This window comes from Idiotropiscis lumnitzeri, chromosome 20 (genome assembly GCF_059441095.1).
Source record: "Idiotropiscis lumnitzeri isolate Australia: NSW breed Sydney's pygmy pipehorse chromosome 20, RoL_Ilum_1.0, whole genome shotgun sequence".
NCBI lineage: Eukaryota > Metazoa > Chordata > Actinopteri > Syngnathiformes > Syngnathidae > Idiotropiscis > Idiotropiscis lumnitzeri.
The window spans coordinates 7,310,354-7,333,602 of NC_142410.1; the positions used below are offsets into that span (position 1 = coordinate 7,310,354).

General features: G+C 42.8%; 2 protein-coding genes across 7 annotated transcripts; one reads left to right on the plus strand and one right to left on the minus strand.

The window, feature by feature from the left end:
- Positions 1–50: 50 nt before the first annotated feature.
- Positions 51–5,146, minus strand: slc68a1a (solute carrier family 68 member 1a). Of its 4 annotated transcripts, XM_088285345.1 has the most exons (10): positions 4,910–5,038; positions 4,125–4,206; positions 3,346–3,572; positions 3,200–3,279; positions 2,671–3,120; positions 2,473–2,593; positions 2,158–2,254; positions 1,900–2,071; positions 1,631–1,824; positions 51–1,038 (listed from the first exon to the last, which is right to left on the minus strand). In XM_088285345.1, the coding sequence occupies exons 2-10, from the start codon at positions 4,201–4,203 to the stop codon at positions 797–799; spliced, it is 1,662 nt and encodes a 553-aa protein (XP_088141471.1). In that variant the 5' UTR covers positions 4,204–4,206; positions 4,910–5,038; the 3' UTR covers positions 51–796. The 4 variants fall into 4 exon arrangements, with proteins under 4 accessions (XP_088141471.1, XP_088141474.1, XP_088141473.1 ...); XM_088285348.1 differs by lacking the exon at positions 4,125–4,206 and having other exon boundaries at positions 4,910–5,146; XM_088285347.1 differs by lacking the exons at positions 4,125–4,206; positions 4,910–5,038 and adding an exon at positions 4,568–4,887.
- sema4gb (sema domain, immunoglobulin domain (Ig), transmembrane domain (TM) and short cytoplasmic domain, (semaphorin) 4Gb) lies at positions 4,834–22,975 on the plus strand. Of its 3 annotated transcripts, XM_088285334.1 has the most exons (16): positions 5,722–6,034; positions 7,704–7,889; positions 14,691–14,839; positions 15,617–15,679; positions 15,771–15,869; positions 15,956–16,049; positions 16,718–16,831; positions 16,914–17,068; positions 18,254–18,429; positions 19,432–19,570; positions 19,645–19,867; positions 20,299–20,414; positions 20,489–20,643; positions 21,368–21,429; positions 21,505–21,616; positions 21,683–22,975. In XM_088285334.1, the coding sequence occupies exons 2-16, from the start codon at positions 7,736–7,738 to the stop codon at positions 22,443–22,445; spliced, it is 2,574 nt and encodes an 857-aa protein (XP_088141460.1). In that variant the 5' UTR covers positions 5,722–6,034; positions 7,704–7,735; the 3' UTR covers positions 22,446–22,975. The 3 variants fall into 3 exon arrangements, with proteins under 3 accessions (XP_088141459.1, XP_088141460.1, XP_088141456.1); XM_088285333.1 differs by lacking the exon at positions 5,722–6,034 and adding an exon at positions 4,834–5,083 and having other exon boundaries at positions 21,505–22,975; XM_088285330.1 differs by having other exon boundaries at positions 5,724–6,034; positions 21,505–22,975.
- The last annotated feature ends 274 nt before the right edge of the window (positions 22,976–23,249 follow it).

A 23,249-nucleotide genomic window follows, 5' to 3' on the forward strand; every position in this document is an offset into this window, starting at 1 on the left:
GGTGAACATCACGTGCCATCATAGTGGCTGTGATCGAAAAGAGACCAGTGTGTTCTGACATTTATTTATTTATTTATTTGTGTGTAAACTGTCATGTGCTTCTTTCCTTTGGTGCAGGATGACGAATCCCATGCCAGGCAAAATAATAAGCACTACTCAGTACTCGACTTTTGGCCATGACATTTTATTGTTTTTGGTAATGGCACATATTTGTGAAAAGGGAAAAAAAAAAATCACTGCTAGGCAAGATGAACTGATAAAGCGGCAGTGTGCGCTTTAATCGGTCGTCATGATCACAAGAAAAAATTTTGTGCAAAAAAAATAGACAAATACATCAATAGTATTTGATAACACACTTCAACGCTGTATGTAAACGGTAACTCTTACAATTACGTACGTCAACGTTCATGCATTACGCTTTAAAGACAAAATAAAATACAATTAAAATTCAAATACAAAGATTTTAATTATTTCCCTGATGGTAAAACCAAGTGGATATTCATTATAAATAATAAAAGATTGGCAGTGAATGTGTATTGGTCCTCTTGATACTGTAATTATTTTTAGCAGTATAAATATATGCAATACTTTGTTAAAAAAATAAGGCAGTTATTTATTTAAAATATGACTAAGTGATAACCCAAAGAGCGGATCAGTCATTGTGCTGTTTTCTCTTCAATCCTTCCTCACACACAAGGAGAGTGGTGTGAAAACTTCAAAACATTTTTTTTTTTATTTTAAATGTCAAAGCTTACCAAAAATAAAAGTGTCTGCGTGCAGCTCAGCTTCATCCCCGTCATATGGCCTTGACGTCCATCATGCCGCCGTGTTGGACGCCCTGCCTGGTGCTCTTGATGCCCTGCAGCTTGCGGCCATGCAACGTGAAGCGAGACCAGGCGACAAGTTGCAGCAGGGCGCAGGTGATGGGCACAAACACCAACATGTGGAAGCAGCCCAGACGCAGCGGCGGCGAGCCCGCGCCTGACGATGCGTCCACTGCGGAGTCCTTCGCTGGTTCGCTTTGGAAAATATCGTAGCCTGTGGAGTAAAACGCAGTCAGCGATATGGACAAGTACGGCGTGGTGAGGGCAAAAAAATGAGTGTCTTTTTCTGTATTTTTTCCATGCTTCATTTCACTTTAAATTGAAAAAGTATTATTATTTTTTTTATTCCTTTTCCGTAACATTAATTTTCATTAACTTCCACTGAATTAGTCAAAACAATTCAGCTAATCCTGATTTTTCTGTTTTCTATGATACTCTAAGAAGCCAGAAGATGGCGCCAAAGCCCAGAATGTAGTAACTGAGGTGATGGAATAATATGTTCAAGTAATCCTGCGTTTGCATCTTTTTATGCCAGGGATGTTTAGCTAAGTATTTTCATTTTCGATTAATCATTTAAAGACCACGCTTAGCTGAAAATTGTTCAAATCTTCAGCAATTCAGCCTCTTAACGGTAAATATTTTCGGATTTAGATTAGTACAATGTAAAAATAACACTAAAGGCCAATAAGGTATGACAAGTACATCCTGCAAACAGCTGCCAGACTCATTGATGCCACTCTTTGATCGTCTTAATTCAATTCTTTAATATCTTAACACGTAAAACCACCAAATGGATCATCCCGTACCTGTGTAAGCGCACAGCAGCCAGGTGCCGAGGAGCGGTGCCAACGTCTGCCCGGGTTTCGTGACCAGCGCGACCATGCCGAAGAGCAGCGCCGACGCCGCCTGCTTCCGCCGGTTCACCACAAAGTCCTCGTCCACCAGATCGGAAATGACCAGCTTCAGCAGCTTGCAGGTCCCCTCCGTAAACACTCGGTTGCTGGCGGGGAGGCGAGACGAGCAAGGTCTTAAATTGTCTTACAAATACGTGCCAGGAAAATAGAACCCAGCGCACCTTGCGATGAAGATGCAAAGCAAATAGACGCGATCGGCGCCGGCCAGCAGCATGGCCACGCTAAGACCCAGCTTGAGCAGAAAGAGCCAGCGGATGACCTGGTAGACGCCGTGGCGCTGACACAGCGTCAGGAAGTACAAGTTGTTCAGATGCGGCGCCACGTACGAGATGCCTGCGCAAACATCCGGCGTCAACAAACAGACCATCTTCACATCGCCGTGAAGCTGACGGAGAGTGACTTGTTTTGTTTTGTTTTACCGAGGAGGATGGAGCCCGTGGAGGCGGAGATGTTGTCAGACAACAGATGCTCCAGGAAGAGAGGGAAGAAGTTGTTGTTGAAGTGGCAGTGAAACACCTGCACTCAACGCACGCACAGGAAAAATAAGAAGCAACGGAATTATTAAATAACAGGAAAAAAAAATCCACTTTCGAGGCGATGCATCTTGCTGCACTTGTCTCATAATCAGAGACGTTCTTGGCATTATGTCATAAACGGATGACTTTCCAGCGATTTGTACTCAAATAGCAATCAAATAAGATCAAATAATATTTAAAGAAGATGATGGTGATCACCTGGAGGAGGTTCATGGAGACAAACCACATGAAGTTCCGGTGTCTGGAGAGCTGCTTGAGGTACTGCCAGATGGTGACGGGTTGCTCTGGCGAGGTGAAAGGGGCGTGGCCAACACTGAGCCTGTGCGATGCAGTGGCAGAAAAAGGTAATAAGATGCGCGCGACAACAGTTGTCAAGTTGTTGCTTCGGGAACGTACTCCTTGAGCGCGTGCGCGTCATCCAATCTGGGACGAATGTCCTTTTGAAAGCGTCGCCGTAGCGACCGGGAGACGAGGAAGAAGCCCATGGTGGAGAAGGCGGCGATAGTCACGCAGAAGAGGCGAAAGGCGTAGAAGTCCTCCTTGTCCCAGAAGGAGTAGGACAAGAATACGGAGAAGGAGCCCAAGGCGCTGAACACCGAGCAGTGGAAATTGAGGCGCGTGCGGTCGGCGGCTGACACGGCCAGGTCGGCCATGAGGGCGCTGTGGTGGAGGTCCACCATGGTCAGGAAACTGTCGTAGAGGCATAGGCAGAGTAGGAACTGCAGGCCCGGTCGGGCCCACGCCACCCAGAAGGCAAGGAAGGAGAGGGCGAAGAGCGGCCCGCTGGACGAGAGCGCACGGAGCCGCCTCAGGACCACCTCGGGAGACGTCACCTGGTCGCCGTTCCTGTACCGTGGCAAATCAATCAGTCACATACGATTTCACTGATCACAGAGTTAGGTGAAGGGAGGATGCAGAAACTCACGGAGGGGAGCTGAGGAAGCCGCGGTCGCTCAGCCAGCCGAAGAGCGGATCGTTGAAACTGTTCCACAGCAGGAACGCCGTCTGGAATGACAGACGTTTTCAGAGCGTGGAAAACAGAACACAGCAAGCCAATAGCTCCTCCCTCACCTCTCCCAGCCAAAAGGAGACTTTGTCGATCTTGTAGACGGACACAAAGGTGTCCACGTAGTAGAGCAGGAAGACATTGTGAAGGGTGGACGTGAAGAGGGCCAAGGAGCCGTAGAGCACCGCGGTGGGGATGACGCCGCCATGCCAGCAGTCCCCTGCGCTCCGGCCCATTCTTCCTTTGCGCCCTCGGTCACTCAAGCCCCGGCTGGTCACCGCCTCCTCATGGCCTGCAAAGCAAGAGAAGTTTACTTTTAACACAGCTAGTTTGCCATTAGAGTTGGCTTGGCAGAAGTTTGTTATTTTACATACACGCCCTCAAACATTCTTTGCACGAACAAGTGAAACATTTTCTATCCTTCCCCACTACTCTAAACATATTTACATTCATTGTGTTTATGAAATATGGATTATGCAGCTAAATCGACCCATTTTTATTCATTTTCACAGTTGCGCAAGGCTCAAGTAATGACCAATAAATAAAATGAAAAAAAAAAAAGGTGCTTCCCTCATGGTAAAAAAAAAAAAAAGTCAACCCAGTGTAAACATTATCCTCAATAAATTAAATTAGTCACATTCACACTAATGAACAATTTAGAGTCCAAACCACAGATGATGCAAGCCAGGCAATTACCCGGGGCCCTGACATGGGCCAAATCAACCACAAAGCACTGCTCAACATTGCAGCGACATGTCTCTGTCGATAACTGCTTAGGGTCCCTCACTAGCTGTCGCTGGCTGGTGGGAACCGCTTCCAAAGGGCAGCTCAGAACAAAACTTACTGTAACCAGACACTGCAAAGACACGTTGAGAGTCCAAGCGCTCTCTAATGAGGCCCCGACGAGCAGGTTTGTTGGCCATGCAACTGATAGGGTAACAAAAGGAAGCAATCTTGTCAATCAGGGCATGCAAAAAATAAAAATAAGTGTGATGTGCTACACAAGAATGTCTGTTTGTCCCACCACCAAGCATAAAAAAAGATGACTGCAAATTGCTAGCATTAGTAAACCTGCTTAAAAAGAGAGAAGACGAAACAATATACAGTATACTAACTTGTGTTTGGAACATAAATATATTCTATAAGGGTCACATTTCATTTAGGTCACCTGCCAAAATACATTTCACAAATGCAACCAGTGCTTGTACCCTTATGGTGACAACTGTGCATATTAGGTGGCATTATTGTCCTGCTTAAAAAAAAAGAAGAAGAAAAACTTTTAAACACCTGTTGATCTTTTCAAGAAGGAAGCAGCTCAAGTTATAAGTAAAAGCTCAGTAAATTTCGACGGAGCGGCACCAACATGACCAAAGCTTGATCCCAGCTCACCAGCAAGACGGAAAAACACAAATATTTTGACTACTTTAACACTTTACACGTCGACTCACAATCTATCTCATGACAATAAACCAATCGCGATTTAAGAAGGCAAAATGGGTACGTGGCTAAGGCTAAGCTAGCGGTAGTTAGCCATGGTTACGTGTTAGCACGCAAACTGGTGAAGCGGAAGCGGGTTAAAACAGTTAGCGTAAAATAAAATAATTAAATAAAAAAATGAGAAATACATACAACGGGGGGTGGAGGGGCTCACGGAGATACTATCTTCAGGGGTCTTTGCTCGCTGTATGGTCGCGGAAATGTGTCGCGTCGAACTCGAGAAGCAGTAAGGAGGAGGCCGGTTGGCCACGTATGGTGAACCGCTGCTGGGCGTCTCGTCGCCGGGACGACGGCGGCAGATTTGCGGTGAGATTTTCCCAGTAACGTCGAGGAGACAGTTCAGGACGCGGTGATGGGGCGGCAGCGCCCTTTAGGGGGGGTGTTGTTGAACTTCAAGTAGGGTTTTCATTCAGCCGGGTTGCTAAGGAAAATTCAAGTGATGGGAGTGAAATGAATATGTTTGAATATCAGTCTATTTTCCACTACATTTAATTGTCTTTTAAGTCAACAAAAACAAGCGTGAATGATGGCTGTTTTTGTAACTTCACCTCTTATCCAGCAGAGGGCACGCTTGTATAAATTATAACTGCGATCTCTATGTGTTCACGCAGACCTATTTTTGATATGAAAAAAGTATAGGTCTATATTTGAATCTCAGGTGTTGCATGTTGAGTTTTTTACAACCCAAATTAGGCCCCAGTACTCTTGAATTTTCGGGTATGACTTGGTGAATAATAAAAACGTCTAAGGTAAATGAGCAAAAATTGGTTGTTAAATTTAAAGCTAGCGTGGGAAACACGCAGCCGCCTTCCGTAGACGAGATGCATTCTGGGATATGTCGTTCTGAGTCATCGCGATCTGTAAAGTGGCAACAAAACCTATTTGATTTAAATTTTAAGTTTTTGTGGGCCTTTAGTCTGACATATTTACGTTAATAGTGTGAACAATAATTCAATATCAGTTGCAATATTAGTCTGTGTTGACATTGCGTCATTTTAGCACCAAAATAACATTTTGTACAAAATTTACATATGGTCACTAAGACAAAATATAAATATAAAACAAAAATAGAAAATAAATTACATGCACGGACATTGTTTTCTCTCGGCGTGTGGGCATCGGACAAGTGTAGTTCGTGCGAGGAAGGGAGGGGCCAGGATGTGTTGAAACGATGTCGCAGCTGAGCAGAGCAGAAACAGAAGCAGACTTGCAGGGTGAGCTCCCTGTTTCGTACGCGCGTGCAGGTGCATCCAGCAGGTGAGTCGGTCTCATTTTTTTCCTCATTTCTTGTAAAATACGTGCACACACCTCACCTGGAGGATCGCGTATGTGTGGATTCAGATATGGAAAAAGTTGTTTTTCTGTTTTTGCTCACTTGGCAGCCACTTTGAATTGGTCCGATGGGACTCCCTCGAGAACAGGCTCCCGCAGGTTGCGTGTGAATTATTTGTTAATTAACTCGCCGTTGCACGGAGGAGCGGGGAGGGGTGGTGAACGTAAACCAGTGGGAGATAGACTCTTTTAGCGTTGTCAAAAGCATGGGAAAAGGCGAGGAAATAAGTCAACAGGATTTCTATTTGCATTTGCATTTTCTTTTCCAAACAGCTCAGAGAACATGTGCAAGCATCGACTTAAAGACACGACGAGTTTAGTCATTATTGTTTTTTGGATCCCCATTAGTGTTTGCAGTATACAAAAAACTGATCTTCTCGAACCACCAAACAATACAAAATATATTAAGAATAAGTCTATCTAAAACTAATAGTAAAATAAAACAATTATACTAATAAAGATTAATGAAAAGAAACCATGTTACTTTGTAAGAAAATTATATAAAAACAACCAAACAAAGACAAACAAAAATACATCCAATGTCACATGTGTTCAGTAATGTACAATCTTTATATTATAATTTAAAGTGTAATAAAAAGCATAATGCCTCTGAACTCATTGTTTGTTGACCTGCCTTATTTTACACTATTTTCCATCAGCTCAGCATAATTTAAGATATGACAAACAACAAAGACCGAAAACATAATTTATGCATTTAAAAAAAATCCTCAAACAAAGCTTGTTATGTAATAATGGCGGTTCCATAGCATTCATACAGAGTTCAATGAAAGTGTAGCTTCAAATCCAATCTCCCAATTTGCCAGCTTTGGATGTAATATCAGAGGCAGGATGGCACCTGTGTGAATGGATGTTCCACAGTTCCCGGGGGGGGGGGGGGGGGGGGGGTAAAGTTTAACACCCGCCATGATTGTCATCACTTCACTGCACCAGATGTTCCTGTTGATGTAATCCAATTATTGATATTATTATGGTATCCTATAAAAACAAAAACAAAAGTGTTACTTTGCGTGTGAAAGCATATGCAACCATGGAAACGTTACTGTGTTCAGTATGAAAGGCATAGGTGGATAAATTCTAAAATATATACGATTTTTAACGCCCAGATACTCACATGCAGACGTGACACGGCCCCACATGCCTAACAATATTTTCTATATATGTATTTATATATAGTTCAAATGTGTTTAGGGCAGTGCTTCTTAAATAGTTGGGTGGGTGGCGTGACCCTGGGGAACATGCTTTTTTTCCCGCCGTACAGCAATGACGTGTAATTGCACATCCACTCCACTAGTTGGCAGTGGCGCTCTCCTTGCGCATTGTGCACCACGAGTATTAACGCCACGGTGTAGGTTTGTTTAGCAACGAAAATGCTATTTTTTATAGTTGCGGGGGTGAGTGGGTGGTGGGGGGGGGGGCGTGAATTATTTTTTCTTCTTGCTTGGGGGTGTGTAAGAGAAAATAATTGAGAAACACTGGTTTCGGGTTTGTTTGTTTTTTTTTGGGTCCCGACAACATTATGTGAAAGTGGGTGCTGCTGTCAATTAACAGTTGATTCTTGCTTTCCCCCCGCAAGTCTTTTTCAGTTGGGAGACCGTCCTCTCCAAGATGCTAACTTGGACATGTTTCTTCAACATGGGACATCAGAAGGTCCTCCTCCTCCTCATTTTCTTCTTGGCTGCGACTTCCCAACTGTGGGCCTTCCCCTTCAGCGCTTCCCCAGACGTGGACGTTACTCCCAGGACGACGGTGTTCCTCAAGGGTGAGGCAAAAAAAAAAAAAAAGCACACCTTGTGGCCTGATTTGCTGCCGCATGCTCGCTGGCTTCAGCGCTGAGCCAACGGCACAGTTTTTCGACCCGAAGGCGCCCGCCTGGTCTCCCAAGTCCTGTCCTACATCACACCGCTCGGCAAAACATTTAACGATCGGCGTCGGTGCAGCGCATACTGCTGAATAGGTGTATTCTGTCCCCCGCACTCTGCCGCCCGTCCCGTCGCCCCGACTCACCTTTTCCCTCCCTAACCACTGCGGCAGAGCTGCAGCGAGGAAGGGAAACTCCGCCACCCTCCCCCCTCCCATCATCCCTCCCTGGTGTGATCCTCTGGGGACGAGTATTATTAGAGAAGGGCAAGAACAAGCAGGGCAGCATCCGGAGCCAACGCTGCCTCACGTTCAGAGCCACGAGAATTGCGAGAGCGCAACGATCGAATCATACAAGTCACTTTCTGCATCGCAGATGTCAAAGTCAAAGGCCGCTAGGGAATGCGGAATTGATCCCCCATGCGTTTAAAAGTCGGCTAACGCTATGTGTATTTCGATTTTGGGGGTAAAATAAATGTGCTTTTTCTATCAGCAAAGGAGGAAAAAAAAAGTCGATTAAAATCGAAAATCGGAAACGTTGGCGCCAAAGCAATAACAGATGGCATTATTCGTGTTCTAAAGCATCGGAATTTGGACTTTTCAAATTGTTACACTTGTCTGCACCGTTCAGAAATAAAAAATACAATCTATTGATGTTGATGTTTCCTAAAAAGAAAACAAACTTTTTAGGTTTCACTTTCCTGACAATAAGAGAAGCTATTGCAGTTGCGCCGTCCGTAAAAAGCAGAAAAACTCTTGAAGTAGTTTCCTAAAAAGAAGACAAATACTGTTTCAATACTTTGGCTTTCCTAAAAATTTAAATGCTTTACCGCAAGTTTGTATGCAAAAAAAATACAGTTTTAATTCCTGAATTGTTCTTTTTTTTTTTTTTTTAGAATTTACAGCTTGAACGTAAACTTCTGATTACATCACAGACAAGGACTTTTAGACGAACATAACATGAATGTTTTTTTTTTTTTTCCACTCCCCTCATTTTGCACAGGAACCAGAACAAGTCCGATCTGAAGGTTTTGCATCATATTGTGAGGTTTCGTCAGGCCGCGCATCTCAAGTTCAAGTAGCAATGGCAGAGCTCGTTTTGTTCAGCCGACTCCTGCGACGAACGGCAGAATGACAGCGTCACACTAACTGCGACGCTAATCGAGATGCGCAGCTTAAACCGACGTCGTTCCGATAAACGTTTCATCAGATTTTTTTTTTTTTGTCTTCACACAAGCGTGGGCTTTCTCGTCACAGACATTAAGAGCTCGTCCTTGACCCACTTTCCGAGGGACTGCGCTTGTTTTGGTGCCGCAGGGGTGCGCATGGTCCCATGCGCATGGCATGCCCCCCTCACCCCCCCCCCCCACTCCCCCTCGCTCCGCCAGTGGTGACACATGTCACTCGCTGACAACATTTATAATATGCATCTTCATTTGTACGGTCATCAGTGTGGGCGGACGTGTCACGCTGTATGAATTAAACGCACAGTATGTTTGACAGATGGCCTGCTCGAGTGGGAGCGCAAGGGCATTCGTCACGGCAAGACCGAACTCCTCCGGCTTGTGTAAGACGCCCATGAAAACGTGTACTGTAAAAAAAAAAAAATGAGCGGCGTGTAACGAGCATTAGTGGATGGTGACTTTGGCAAACGTCCAGATCTTCCATCCTTTAAAATGACCGCTTTTAAGCCTCCAAGAAATGGCTGTGCGGGTTTAATAGCTTGTCCGGGTGATGACTGAGAAAGACGAGCCGCTTTGGGAGTGAGGGTGGGAGAAATTGTCACAATATGTCGTGGCGTTGTTGGGGCGCTGCAATTTTTTAGTGAGTCGTTGGGTTAGGAAAGTAACAATAGTAAATAATTTTTAAAAAATTATTTTTTTAGGCGTGTAACATCAATAGTTTGACTTAATCAGAAATTACCGTATTTTCAGGACTATAAGGTGCACTTGTATATAAGATGCAGCAACTTTTATGGGGGGGGGGACGATTTACAAGCCGCACAAGGCTGTAAGCTGTCGTTTTCTTTCGTGAAAAAAATAATGTTTTTACTGCATGTACAGCACGATTTTGTACTGTGAATGCTCATAAACTGATTGTTAAAACAGTGCCTTTTAACACGGCAGCAACTTTGCTAATTAAAACAGAACAGACCCAAGAGAAGAAAAAAAAATCGAGATTTATTTTGCGTATTTTCTGAACTATAGAGCGCCCCTAGTGGTGAAAGAAAAATCCACAGAGAAGCTGCACCATTGAATTAGCCGCATGGTTCAAAATCTAGAAAAAAAAAAGTAGCAGCTTATAGTCCGGAAAATACGTTAACCAATACCGATCACGATAAGCCGTCAATGTGGGGGAAATTCATTGAAGAAATTAAATAATTGAATACAAAACTCCGATTTTGGCCTCCCAATCACCTTACTTTGATACTCAAGCACAAACCTGACCTGCTTTTGCCTCTGCTAGCAGACCTGAAGTAATGTGCGTGTGAAATATTGATGAGAATCGCCAGACAAGCTGAAAAAAAAAACTGGATACTGTAAGTGCTGGTTGTGAAAAATGTGCATTATTGTGTACTCCAATCCCACTCGGGATTCACACTTGAAAGTGATCAATGCACAAAATAAGTGGAGCGAAGGAGGCCGGCCCTGTCTTCAAAATTTTTAATTCGTAGGAGAAATTGCTTCAGGGGCTACATTTTCCCCCAAATTAAAATTAAAATAGATACTTCAAAATCAACATGGCATGCCTGTCAAATTCCATTTTATTTTCCAAAGTAATCCGTGAGGAATCGAGACACTCACAATTTGCATGTAAATGCTGTCGCCGAGCTGAAATACGAATGAAAAAAAAAATCAGAGCGTGTGTTAATACATCACAGGACAGTCGGCTTGACGTTGGTGTTACGTAAAGATCTTCTTTCCTTACATCATCATTGGAAGAAAATGAGTGACACGTCGGACTAAAAAGAAATCCAGTCTGTCGCTTCTTGTGTGTGTGGCATGCTCTCTTGCCAGTCGAGGGACTGACTGTGAGTCACGCAGGAAGTCACGCGCACACACGGGCTTTAACACCAGCCAGACCCCACATGGCGACTTGCTCGTTGTTTGAGCACGCTTTTGAGCCGCCACCTGTGACGGATCAACTGTCACATGCACAACAAAAACACACAAAAAGTTTGGTGTGATGAAAAGTGTTTATGTGTGCGGGTGTGTGTGTGTTAACCACATGCTTCATCAAACCTCTGACCGATTGCACAAATCAGACAGTAGAGAATGTGTCTTTGTGGAAAAGGCCTCTGGAGATTTTTTGTGGGTCTGCTCATGATGGACATGCCAGCCAAATTTCACGCAGAATTTTTTAAAAACACCAAAGGTACCTTGGAAAATGACCAAGATGACCTTATACAGCATCTTAAAACCCAAATTGTATATTTCATCTGATCTGCTTTTTTGGACATGGCTTCTTGAGATTTTTTTGTGGGTCTACTCACGAAATACATTCTGCGAAGTCAAACTGATTTCAGGGGCCTAATCCCCCCCTCAAGTAAATTCAAATCATCAAAATGACCCTTGATATCCACTTAAAATCGAAGTCGCAAATTTCCTGTGTTTTACGCGTGACTTTTTTTGTGGTTCTACTCAAGATAGATGTGTTTGCTAAATTTCAAGTGAAACTGTCTTTGGGGGCTGAATTTAATTGATTGTTTTATTTGAGGGACTACTTAGGAAATGACCAAATTAAGATTAAATGGTTGCTAAAAACCAAAATGGCAGACTATCAGTGTCTTTTCAGGCTTTTTTTGTGGGTCTCCTCAAAATTAAAAGTCTGGATTTGGGGGTGGATTTTTAAAAATTCAAAGGACCCCCTGGAAATCCCCAACATGACCCTTCAAACCAAAGTATCAGACTTTCTCTGTCATTTTGGACACCATGTCCTTTTTTTGTGGCCTTGCCATGATGGATATGCCCACCAAATTTCACATAAAAAGCAGCTAATGTGGTCCGTGAGTGACTAACTCCGTCTAATGTACAAATTGCAGCATCTCATAATAACTTTTGCATTATTATGACTCCCTGTGACATCCAAATCCTGCAGAAACACAACCAAGGTCGCCATCCCGCCTCGGGGACGCTTTCCCCGTCATCGTATTCATCAGCGTGGTTGCATCACGCAACCCCTATTTTATGCTGTTTATTTATATATTTAGTTTTTTTGTTAGCAGATACACGCCAAGGCTTTGGCATGACTCACACGCGCTGCCTTGAGCCGCTGCTGCCGTGTTTGCATAACTGTGTGTCAACATAGCCGCGGGAAAAGTGACGTTGCATCGCTCGTGAGCACGTTTTCCTTCCAGCCTACAATGTTCGGGACGTCGTGTACTGTTGTGTGTTTGAAGTGGGCGCAGCTGAGGCTGCTTCTCGACAACTTTGCGTAGTTAGGAGGGTGTGTGGACTTTTGAATGTTTGTTTACATCAAGTGTGGATGGAATTGATCAGATTTCATCCGAAGCATATTGCCTAGTTCTGAAAATTTGTACTTACAAGTGTATTTTGATGTCTTGGTGATGAAATACTGCCTCCACATTTTTTTTGGTAGATTTTAAATGTGTGTTTCTGGCTTGCTCTACATCTTTATGGACAGAACAAGGAATGTCAGTTGTTTGCGAAATGTAGTATACTTTATTACACAATAGTTACTGTCCTTTTATAATCTAGCACTCGGCAAATACTCCATATATTAAAAAATAAAAAAAACTAAATCTTACTCAAAAACTAATGAAAACGAAGCTAAAATGAAGCATTTTCGAAAAAAAAAATAAAACCAATTTCAAACGAATCAAATTTACAAAAATAAAGTCAAAATGAACTAAAAACAAACGATAAAAAAATCCCAAACTATCATAAACCGAGTGTGGGCGTGGTTACGGTTAAATTAGCCAGTTTTACTGGCACACACAAATTAGTTTTACATAACACCAGTAGCTTTAGTTGATGAGCCAATTTCACCATGGTAAAAATATGCTTTAAAATAGAATTATATATATAAATATAATAAAAAATATTTTTTTTAATCCTTGAGGTATTTTAATGTTAGCATTCCACAGAGATGTTATTTAATTTTTTTTTTTGTGTGTAAAAGAATGCGTAAAATATTTCATTTAATGAACGTCTAATCTCAAACTTTTTTTTTTTTTAATCATGATCTAATCACTTATGAAACATCAGGTTGTTTATGAGAATCCTCTCCATGTTTACAGAATCTCTCTCTGTGTTTTTGAAGCCAGCTTTGGAACGCTCCACAGTGTGTGCAATTTGATTGAGATCATGAGGTTGAAGCAGTTGTGACATGAAGGGGGGGGGGTCGTTGGCGCTTGAGTGTGGTCATGTGACGCACTTCCATTACGCAATAACACTCGTCGTCAACCTCCTCGGTCAATCTTTGGAAGTTTGTTTTGTCTTCTTGTAGCTTAGCTCAGCTTTAAAATGCTCAGCATGTTTGTTATTGTGAGTTTCGGAGGGTTGGGGGTCGCCGAGGATGTTTGAAAATGGGGGCAAGAGGGCTCAGGCGACATTTTAGGGCATTGAGCAGGGCGGCTGCCCCAATACTGCCAAGTCGCATCAGCGCTGGAGCTTCATCATATTCGTTGTCACCGTGTGGGTGTGTGATAATATTTTGTTAGTAGGTCGGGCTTTATGTGATCTCGCCACTGAAAAGACGTAGCGTCAGCCAAATTGGAAATGGATGGACATTCTGTTCCTGAATCTCAATGTGTCAGCGTAAATCTTTTTTTTTTTAATAATCTAAAATAGTAACTAAAAATTACAACTCACCATGTTGGTAATAGGACGTGATAGGGGAACCGTAACCGACGGCAACGGGAACAGAAACACTGAAAAGGCGCAGTAAATACAAGCGAATTGACGGGACAACGAGGCACACCTGGACGAGGCACGAGTGGCCGAGGGAGCTGATTGGTAGACGCAAGGGACTGGGCTGATGAAAACATGTAGAGAAAAAAAATGACAAGTAAAACAAGACATGAACACGGAACTCAAGGAAATCAAAAATAATCTAAATAACAAAAACGGATCATGACAGCTTCAAAATGGGGTTAGAGTCAAACCTGGGTTAGGGTTTTGAATTCAGTTTTAAAATTGGGGTTTTAAGAATGTGTTTCAAAGTTGAGGGTTAGGCTTTGAAATTGAAATTTGTTATTTTAAATTAGGGTTTCAAGCCTGTTTCGAGTGAGTGTTTTAAGCAAGGCCTATTGTTTCAAATTAGGGTTTGAATCTGGGATTAGGGTTTCAAATTAGGGCTTCAAGCAAGAATTACTGTTCCAAAACAGCGTTATGATATAAAATAAATATTTTTAGACATGGTTAAGGTTTCAAAAAGGGCTCCAAGCAAAGGGTTTGTGTCTCGGATTAGGGTTTCAAGACTGGATTCAAATGAGTGTTTCTAGATAGGGTAAAGGGTCTTCAAATGGGAGCTTCAAGACAAGGTTACGGATTGAAGTTGAGCTTCAAACCTTGATTCAGGTTTCAAACAGCGGTTGTTGTTTTTTTTCCCCATCACTACTGCACCGAAATGGATTTCACTGATTGCCTAAACGGGCTACAATCCAATTATCCCAAAACGACAGTCAGACCCCAGCACCCCACCTCCTCCCTGTTGTGAGAGACCCTCTGGATGTTTGCAGGCCTGCTGGGCAGCGCTCGCTTCGGCGGCTCGGCGCGCAACTGCAGCGCCCTACTGCTGGAGGAGGAGGCGGGAATTCTCTACGTGGGGGGAAGAGGGGCGCTATACGCGCTCAACGCGTCGGACGTCGCCACACCCGCTAGCCCGCAAGTGAGTACCCGACAGAACACCCCGACCCATCCTATTCCCCCCCCCCCACACATACGCACACACGTTTTTTTTCTCCACACAAGTTTGCATCCTAAAGGAGGACAGACTAATTTTAGCCTCGAGCAGATTGAGCAAATCCAATTGTGTGCTTTTTGATTTTATGGCTGTGGGATTAAATGCGGCATGGTTGAGCAGACAGAGTGACGCATTTTTGTTGGAATAGCAAATATATATATATATATATATAATTATTATTATTTTTTCATTTTATTTATTTTTTTTTTTTTGTGAAGCCACTGATCATGGTAATGATTTTGCACAATCAATAAATATAAAATAAATATCAATCGACGTGCAATTCATTTCCAGAAGTCCCCGCTCGTGTTTGCATATTCAAATGATCACTTTTGCTGATTCCCAGAAAATCACAATGTCCAATCTGTGGCGCACAACAACCCCGTGGGCTGTTTATGAGCGTCTTGGGAGCAACATGTGCATGTTGCTGACTCTTTTCTACGACTGAATCTTCATTTAATTTTTGGTTATATTTTGCATGGTTTCAAGGGTGAAAAAAACAAGAAATATTTGATTAAAAATAATCACGCATTTTTTGGTATTTTAAGGCAAAATTTATCGGGGGGGGGTCAGCCATTTTTCAAGTCGCCACTGTACGTCATATGTCGCACGGTTAATTGGTGGCATGTCAAGGACCCCCAACACAGGCTCAGTTTTTTTGTCTTTGATGTGTGTGCTGTACTTATTTTATGATGTTGCCAGATTGACTGGGACGCATCCCCCGAGCAAAAGAAGCAGTGTCTAAACAAAGGCAGAGACAACAAGGTGAACCCCCCGCACTCCCACTCGCCTTATTATTGGAGGGACTTCTTGAATGTTGACATTTTCCGGCTTGTGTGTGTGTGTGTGTGTGCAGACCGAGTGTTTCAATCACATCCGCTTCCTGCAGCGCTACAACGAGACTCACCTGTACGCTTGCGGCACAAACGCCTTCCGACCTCTCTGCGCGTACGTCGTAAGTGCAGCCAATATGCTTGATTTATATGTTGACAAAAGTATTGGGACACTGACAGACAGGGTCTTGTATTTTTTCTCCGCGAGGATTCCGAACGCTTCAGCTTGCCGGCAGGCTTTGAGGACGGCAGAGACAGGTGTCCGTATGACCCCGCTAAGGGGTACACAGGCCTTCTTGTAGGTATGTGTCTTTTTTTTTTTTTTTTTATGTAAAATGCATCTGTTTTTAATCGTTAAATAGTGTGTTGTGAAGTTGGCGAGTCTTAGTAGTGCTACTTCTTATAAGAAAAAATTGTGAGCGTAGTGAGGGGTTGTCGTGGTGACGGCTCATTCTGATATTCTACACAATTTTTTTTTTTTTTTTTTTTTTGCCATTATAATTTTGTTGTTGTTTTGTTTGGTTATAAATGCATTTTTGCTGTTTTTTGGCTTCTAGGAAAATTTTGATATTCGTTTTGGCCTGTGAACAAAATAAATAAATCAAATGGTTCTGTATATTAAATCGATATTTTCGACTCATCATATCCCCTTTCGTCCCTAGTATCGCCTATTATAGCTAATTATGTTCCATTATTCCTCATAGTATCCAAATAATGTCCTATCATGTCACATTTTTTTACTAATAAAACTTCTAATATTACAGAATTTTAAAAAAATATGTTTTAAACACAATAGGAGTGCTAATGATGCACTAAAAAAAAAAAAAAAATATGTAAAAAAAAAAAAAAAAAAAAGAACACTCAGAGTGACCATCCAATTAACCATCGCCTGGAAGCGAGCCAAATGTGGTAAATTCAGACCATGCAGGGATGCAAGATAAAAACGGTTATTGTGCATCTTCTCAATCAGATGGCGAGATGTTCACAGCTTCCCAGTACGAGTTCCGCAGCTCTCCGGACGTGCGCCGCAACTTCCCCTTCCCCACACTGAGGACGGAGGAAGCGCCCACCCGCTGGCTTCTGGGTGAGCGTGTCACACTCCACAGTCACCCTATCCTGTCCAGATTCGCCACGTGCACGCACCTGACTTCCCATTCGGCTTGCAGAGGCGGATTTTGTGGGCTCGGCCCTTCTGCGGGAGAGCGTCAACAGTTCCGTCGGCGACGATGACAAGATCTACTTCTTCTTCACGGAGAGGAGCCAAGAGCAGATGGCGTACCCCAGCCGGACGAAGGTGTCCAGGGTGGCGCGAGTTTGCAAGGTCAGAACGTATATCCTCCTCTTCCCCAATGGGAATGTGCAATCAGCGTCTTCGGTCCAGACTGCAAGCTCAACTTCCTGTCTGTTATGTTTATTCTACAATATTCATAGTCACATGAGGCTTGTTTACCACATGCTCGCCCCAAAAAATCATTGTGCATCAACACTTATTCCATGATGACGATGATTATTATGGAGGACTGAAATTGCCAAAATTAAATAAATAAATACACCATGAAATGCTTAATTAAAATTGTCATTAATTGATTAATTAAATGTGAATATACATTCATCAATGTTTTATTGATTAAATCATCAATGATATGTTAAAAAAATTATGTAATTATGTCTATATTTAATCAATGATTTCTGTATTTAATTAATTATTTCTGTATTTAATATTTAATAATATTTAATTAATATTTATTTAATAATTAATTAAATACATTATTAATTATTTCTGTATAGAATGAATTATTTCTGTATTTAATATTAAATAATATTTAATTAATAAAATTAAATACAGAAATAATTAGATTGTTTTTTTTTATATATAATCATTGGTAATTTAATTAATTATTGACACATTTATGGTGTATTTATTTATTTAATTTTGGCACTTTCAGTCCTCCATAGATTATTATTATTGTATATTTTCAATTAGCCAACCTAATAATATTTTGTTATTCTTTCATTTAACTCCCTACTGTGTGCGTGTGGGTAAAATAAGTCTGGTTCAATCACAATTCCCATCTACCTTTGGTTTGTTGCCCCGTTGACACTAATACCAATAAAGTTGCCTCTTCCTCACTGTTGCCGCGGTGACCCACTCAGAGGTCCCTTTAGGATATGTGACCTCCTTTTTGCGAAGCAGCACACACACATCAGTGCAGCTCTTGGAAGGAAAGAAAAAAACGATTGAGCCAGCGCAGTCATACCTACAGCCGCTACGGCTACACGTATTCAGATAAACCGGCGACAGCGACGATTTGTTTCAACACAAAGGGGGGGCAGAAAGCAGTGAGTCTTGAATGTTAAATATCTCACCTCACAGGTTTCTGAAATTACAAAGGAAGTGGAAAAATTCCTTTAACGCTATTGATTGATCTGTTGCTAAGCAATACCCCAGAAATGGAGACTGCTGCTCGCCATGTTGTTAATATAAGTAGCCGCTCTCTGTCTGCAGACGGACTGGGGTGGTCAAAGGACCCTGCAGAGGAAGTGGACCTCGTTCCTCAAGGCTCGGCTGGTGTGTTTTGTGCCCGAGTACGAGCTGTACCTCAACGTCCTGCGTGGCGTCTTCGTCATGCACGGCAGCAACCCACAGAGCAGCCTCTTGTACGGCGTTTTCGGCCTGGAATGGTAAGAAATGTTCAGCTGTTTAAAATGTCCCCTGTTTTTGGTAGGATGGGGGGGAAAATGGTTCCAAGAATGAAAACTGTATTGTTTGCTGTTTTGATGTGCACGGCAGCCTGCTTAGGCAACAAGGACGTCGGGCTTGAAATTGCATTATAGCGTCATGATTAAAATGTGGGGTGTGTGCGATTATTGGAAACCAAAGTTACAGAGAGAAGAGCAATGCATGTGGACCGAGTGAGCGGAATGGTGGATGATTTCTGAGCGATTTTACTGGTCCAAAGGCGGACTGCAAAAAATTATAGTACTGTACTGATTCTGTAATTTAGCACTGAGCTGCATCATTCATTCAGACTTGATGAAGCAGCATGTGGTTCATTCCCCAAGGTTGTAAGTCCTTTTCCAAGTCACTTGAAAATATTGTTTGTCAGCAGACCCCCTTCATCAGGATAAAATCCGAGAAATAATGTATGTATTTAAATTATACAGCAGTTATGGTTCTTACTTTTCTAGGTCTTTTAAAATAATACAAACACAGTTAAAAACATACACTATACTATATTGAGAGTGTAAGAGCAATAGATAAGAGAGTCTATTGATCCCCGTTTTTGTTTCTGTTGGCAGAAAAAGCAGGATTAAAGATTTCACCAATGATCTTAAAGTAAAAACTTTTTTTATGATAGAACTTTAATCTTACGAAATAAAAGTACGTTTAGCTGGGAGTACTTCCTGTTTTCACTCGTTTTTCAAATTTACAGTGTCAAACATAATAGTGTGCCATTACCTAGTGGCTGACGGTGGAATTACACCCAAAATAAAGAGAAGGCAAAGCAATTCAAGTTCTACATTCGGTGCAAAAATATCATTGAAATAGTGAGACCGCGAACCCGCAACTTGCGATGCAGGAAGGGTTAAGAGTATTTAGACTTGGTGAAGCAGCATATGGTTTTCCCATATTTGCGAACGCCGTTTTGAATGTGCCAGTGCTGTACCTTTCCTCTGTTGCAGGAAGAACATCAAAGCCTCAGCCATCTGCCAGTACGCCTTCTCAGACGTGCAGAGGGCCTTCGACGGCCCCTACATGGAGGTGCAGGACTCCAAATGGAGAGAATACACAGGCAAGGTCCCCGAGCCAAGACCCGGGTCTGTAAGTTTACCCCCAAAACAGCCCGAATCCTCCGGCATGCAACGATTCAACCTCAGCATTCTCCCTTCCTTCAGTGCATCACCGACGAGCACCGAACCCGGGGCATCAACTCATCGCGAGACCTTCCGGACAACGTGCTGACTTTCGCTAGGAGGCACCCGCTCATGGCAGTCCAGGTGCGTCCGGTCGGGGCTCGGCCGCTCATGTTCAAGAGGAGCGTCAACTACGTCCGCATCGCCGTGCACCGTCAGCCGGCGCTGGACAGAAATATCTACACTGTCCTCTTCTTGGGAACTGGTGAGAATAATAATAATGATAATAATAATAATAATAATAATAATGATAATAATAATAATAATAATAATAAACATTTTAAAATATAATAATAATAAAATGTAAAATAAATACATAATAAAATTAAAAAATAATAATAATAAAATAAAAAAATAATAAAAATAAAATTCTAAAAATAATTACATTAAAAATAATAATAATAATAACATTTTAAAAATAATAGTAATAATAAAATTTAAAAAAAAAAAATAATAATAAAATTTTAAAAATAATAATAATCCAGATGAAGCAGTATCAGCAAAAGCGGCTTCTTTAAAAGTGTTAGCACGTCATCGACCGTTTTTTTTAGCACTATGTCACCTTTTTTTTTTTTCATTGTTTGGACATCTGCATATTAAAAGTAGAGCTCAAACTCCCGAAATGAAATTCTCTAGATGACGGCTGGCTGCACAGAGCAGTGGACATTGGAGGGGAAATGCACATCATGGAGGAGCTGCAGCTGTTTGATCGAGCGCAGCCCATAGAGAGCATGGTCGTAGCGAGCGCGCTGGTGAGCGGAGCAACTTTTGTTTTTCACTTTGAAATGCCAACGTGACACCGCATGGCCGTTTCTTTGTCTTGCAGCAACGTGTCTACGTGGGCTCGCAATCGGGCGTGGTGCAGATCCCCATGTCGGCCTGTCGGAGGTACACTTCCTGTTACGACTGCGTCTTCGCCAGGGACCCCTTCTGTGGTTGGGATGGTCGGGAGTGTGTGGAGGTGTGGTCGCGAGCGCAGAGGTGAGGCCCAACCGGAGCGAAATTTTTAAAAAAGCCAAAGAAATTATTGAACAAAGTAACTTTTGTTTGTTTGTTTAATACAGTAGGGCGTTTAATGAAAGAATTACTAAAAATTATTTGGTTGGATCGTTGAAAATCCACAATATACAAAAATAATAATCTATGGAGGACTGAAAGTGCCAAAATAAATAAATAAATACACCATGATTTTTTTTTAAATTAAAGTTGTTATTAATTAATTAAATCTATCATTTATTAATTAAATGTGTAATTAAATAAATAAATGCATCAATAATTAATTAAATTACCAATGATTGTATATATTTAAAAAAATCTATATAATTATTTCTGCCCTTAATGCTAGTTTCACTTAACATTAAATTTTATTGTTATGTCATATGTAGAAATTTTAAAAAAAAATCACCAATTGCGCATATTTACTTGCATTAGGCAGAAGAAGGAGACCAATAAAACCATAATAAGTTCTGTGTTTCAATAAACCTCTGCCATTTTTTTTTTTAACCGGGTCGGGGGTTGACAATTTTTATGAATAAGGCCAGAGGGTCGAGGCCGGAACCATACAGAGATAGCGGCCAGGGGGCGGGGGACTGAATTGCAAAAAAGGGTCAAGTGCCCAGCTCTGGAGTTGACCCACAAAAAGCCGTGCAAGAAAATACAAAGCTGCCATTTTATGGTGTGATATTGTGGAATCATCTCATTCCAGGTCGAACCTCACCCAGGACATCCAGAGAGGAATCAGAGGCTGTAAGGAGAATTCAGGAAATGGTATGTGTTGATTCGCCGTTTCCATTCGCCGTTGGACCAGATTCTTACGCTGTCGTGTATTTCGTGACTCTGCAGTGGTCCACCGGAGGCGCTCGGTGATGGCCGGCGATGACGTGCTCCTCAAGTGCGAACTGCGCTCCAACCTGGCGATGCCGCGTTGGACGTTGGACGGCCGAGACCTTCGCGGGTACGCCGTTGATTCGGGATACCGAGTGGGCACCGATGGACTCCTCATTATCGGGGCTCGGGGCAGGCAGAGCGGCTCGTACCGCTGCTTCGCCGTGGAGAACGCCGTCTCCGTTCTGGTTTACTTGTACACAGTAAGGGTGCACACGGATTCGTACTTCCCGGCGGAGGAGACGATGGCGCCGACGGATCCACCCACGCCAGCCGGCACGACAGCGGCGATTGACATCTCCACAGTTGGGCGCCCCGCCCCCTCGCTCGCTGCCCCGCAGCCCGCCGGGCCGCAACTCCACGCGTACCAACACATGGAAGCCGTGTACATCTGCCTGGTGGCCGTCCTGGGCGGGCTGTGCCTGATGTTGTCCGTGGTTTTGCTTTACGTGAGCTTCTGCACCAGGCGGGCCTCTCGCAACCGGAAATTCTCCCAACAGCAGGGTCTGCACGTCCTGGGCTCCTCGGAGAGGAAAGGGAGCTCTCACGTGGAGCTTCAAACCATCACCAATGGCCGGCGCTCCATCTCAGTGCCCACTTTCGGCGACTTCTTGCAGATCGTTCCCGGCGAGGGATCTCCGACGAACAGCGGCCCGCCGGCCGCCCCTCCGCTCCCGATGCCCCCGCCGCTGCCGGATGTCGACTACACCAATGGGCTGTCTGCCACGCTGCCCGGCGTCCTGCGCAAGATGAACGGCAATAGCTACGTGCTCCTGCGGCAGATGGACCACGACGGCGCCTCGACGCTTTACCACTCCTTCACCGAGGAGCTCAACCGCATCCTTGAGCAGAGGAAACACACGCAACTGGACCTCCAGCCACACGAGAGCTCCATCTAACCTGACTTTAAAGAAACCCACGCTAAGCACCGATACAACATATATGGGCTGGAGCCTGGATTTGAACCCTGAACTTTAATGGCAGACTTGCTAAGCACTCGGTTACCGTTCTGTCCTTCAACTAAGACGTATTTTTCCAGAAATCGGAAAAAAATCACAAAAAAGAGAGTCGAGTTTGTCAGTACAATTCTTTCTAGCAGCTTCCATAGTTACATTAACAACGTGGTTGCAAAAGGACTGGAGCTAGTTTACAAAAGCCAAATTTGTCCTTTCTTCAACCCATCTCGTGACTATTTAAAACAAAATCAACTTTGATTCCCGTTACGAAACTGACAAAGCGAACGGAATCATTTTCGCATTGTTTTTCCCGTACGACAAGACAGGAGAAGTCATTTCTGTGCTTCCAGGCTGCAAATACTTTGCCGAAGTTTCTTGCCTCATCTGTACAGCTCGACATGACAAAAGGAATTCTTGAACGTTTCAAGTGTTTATTTATTAAGGTTGACGTTAAATTAAATGTTTTGACAAAAGCGTCTTCTGTTTTCATGAGGGAAAAAAAAATCAGTTTTCACATTATCTGCAAAGAAACAAATATTTCTGCATCAGTTAATGAAAAGAACTCACTGGAGGAAAAAAAGGCGGTTATAAAGCTTGTTTGGCAACGCAATGGGGAAATTTTGATTAAAACTGTAAGTCGGATTTTTTTGCGGAAAATTAGACATTTTATTTCAAGACCATATTGCCCAACTTCCTCCAAAGGACGCATTTTTCTGCTGCTTGAATTCGTACAGGTTTAATGTGAAT

Coding starts and splice junctions, on each gene's coding strand:
- sema4gb (XM_088285333.1), top strand. CDS start 7,736: ATGCTAACTTGGACATGTTTCTTCAACATGGGACATCAGAAGGTCCTC. Junction 14,840..15,616: donor CCACACCCGCTAGCCCGCAA/GTGAGTACCCGA, acceptor TGATGTTGCCAG/ATTGACTGGGACGCATCCCC. Junction 19,571..19,644: donor CCGAGCCAAGACCCGGGTCT/GTAAGTTTACCC, acceptor CCCTTCCTTCAG/TGCATCACCGACGAGCACCG.
- slc68a1a (XM_088285345.1), bottom strand. CDS start 4,203: ATGGCCAACAAACCTGCTCGTCGGGGCCTCATTAGAGAGCGCTTGGAC. Junction 3,280..3,345: donor TCTCCTTTTGGCTGGGAGAG/GTGAGGGAGGAG, acceptor CTGTCATTCCAG/ACGGCGTTCCTGCTGTGGAA. Junction 2,594..2,670: donor GACGCGCACGCGCTCAAGGA/GTACGTTCCCGA, acceptor TGCATCGCACAG/GCTCAGTGTTGGCCACGCCC.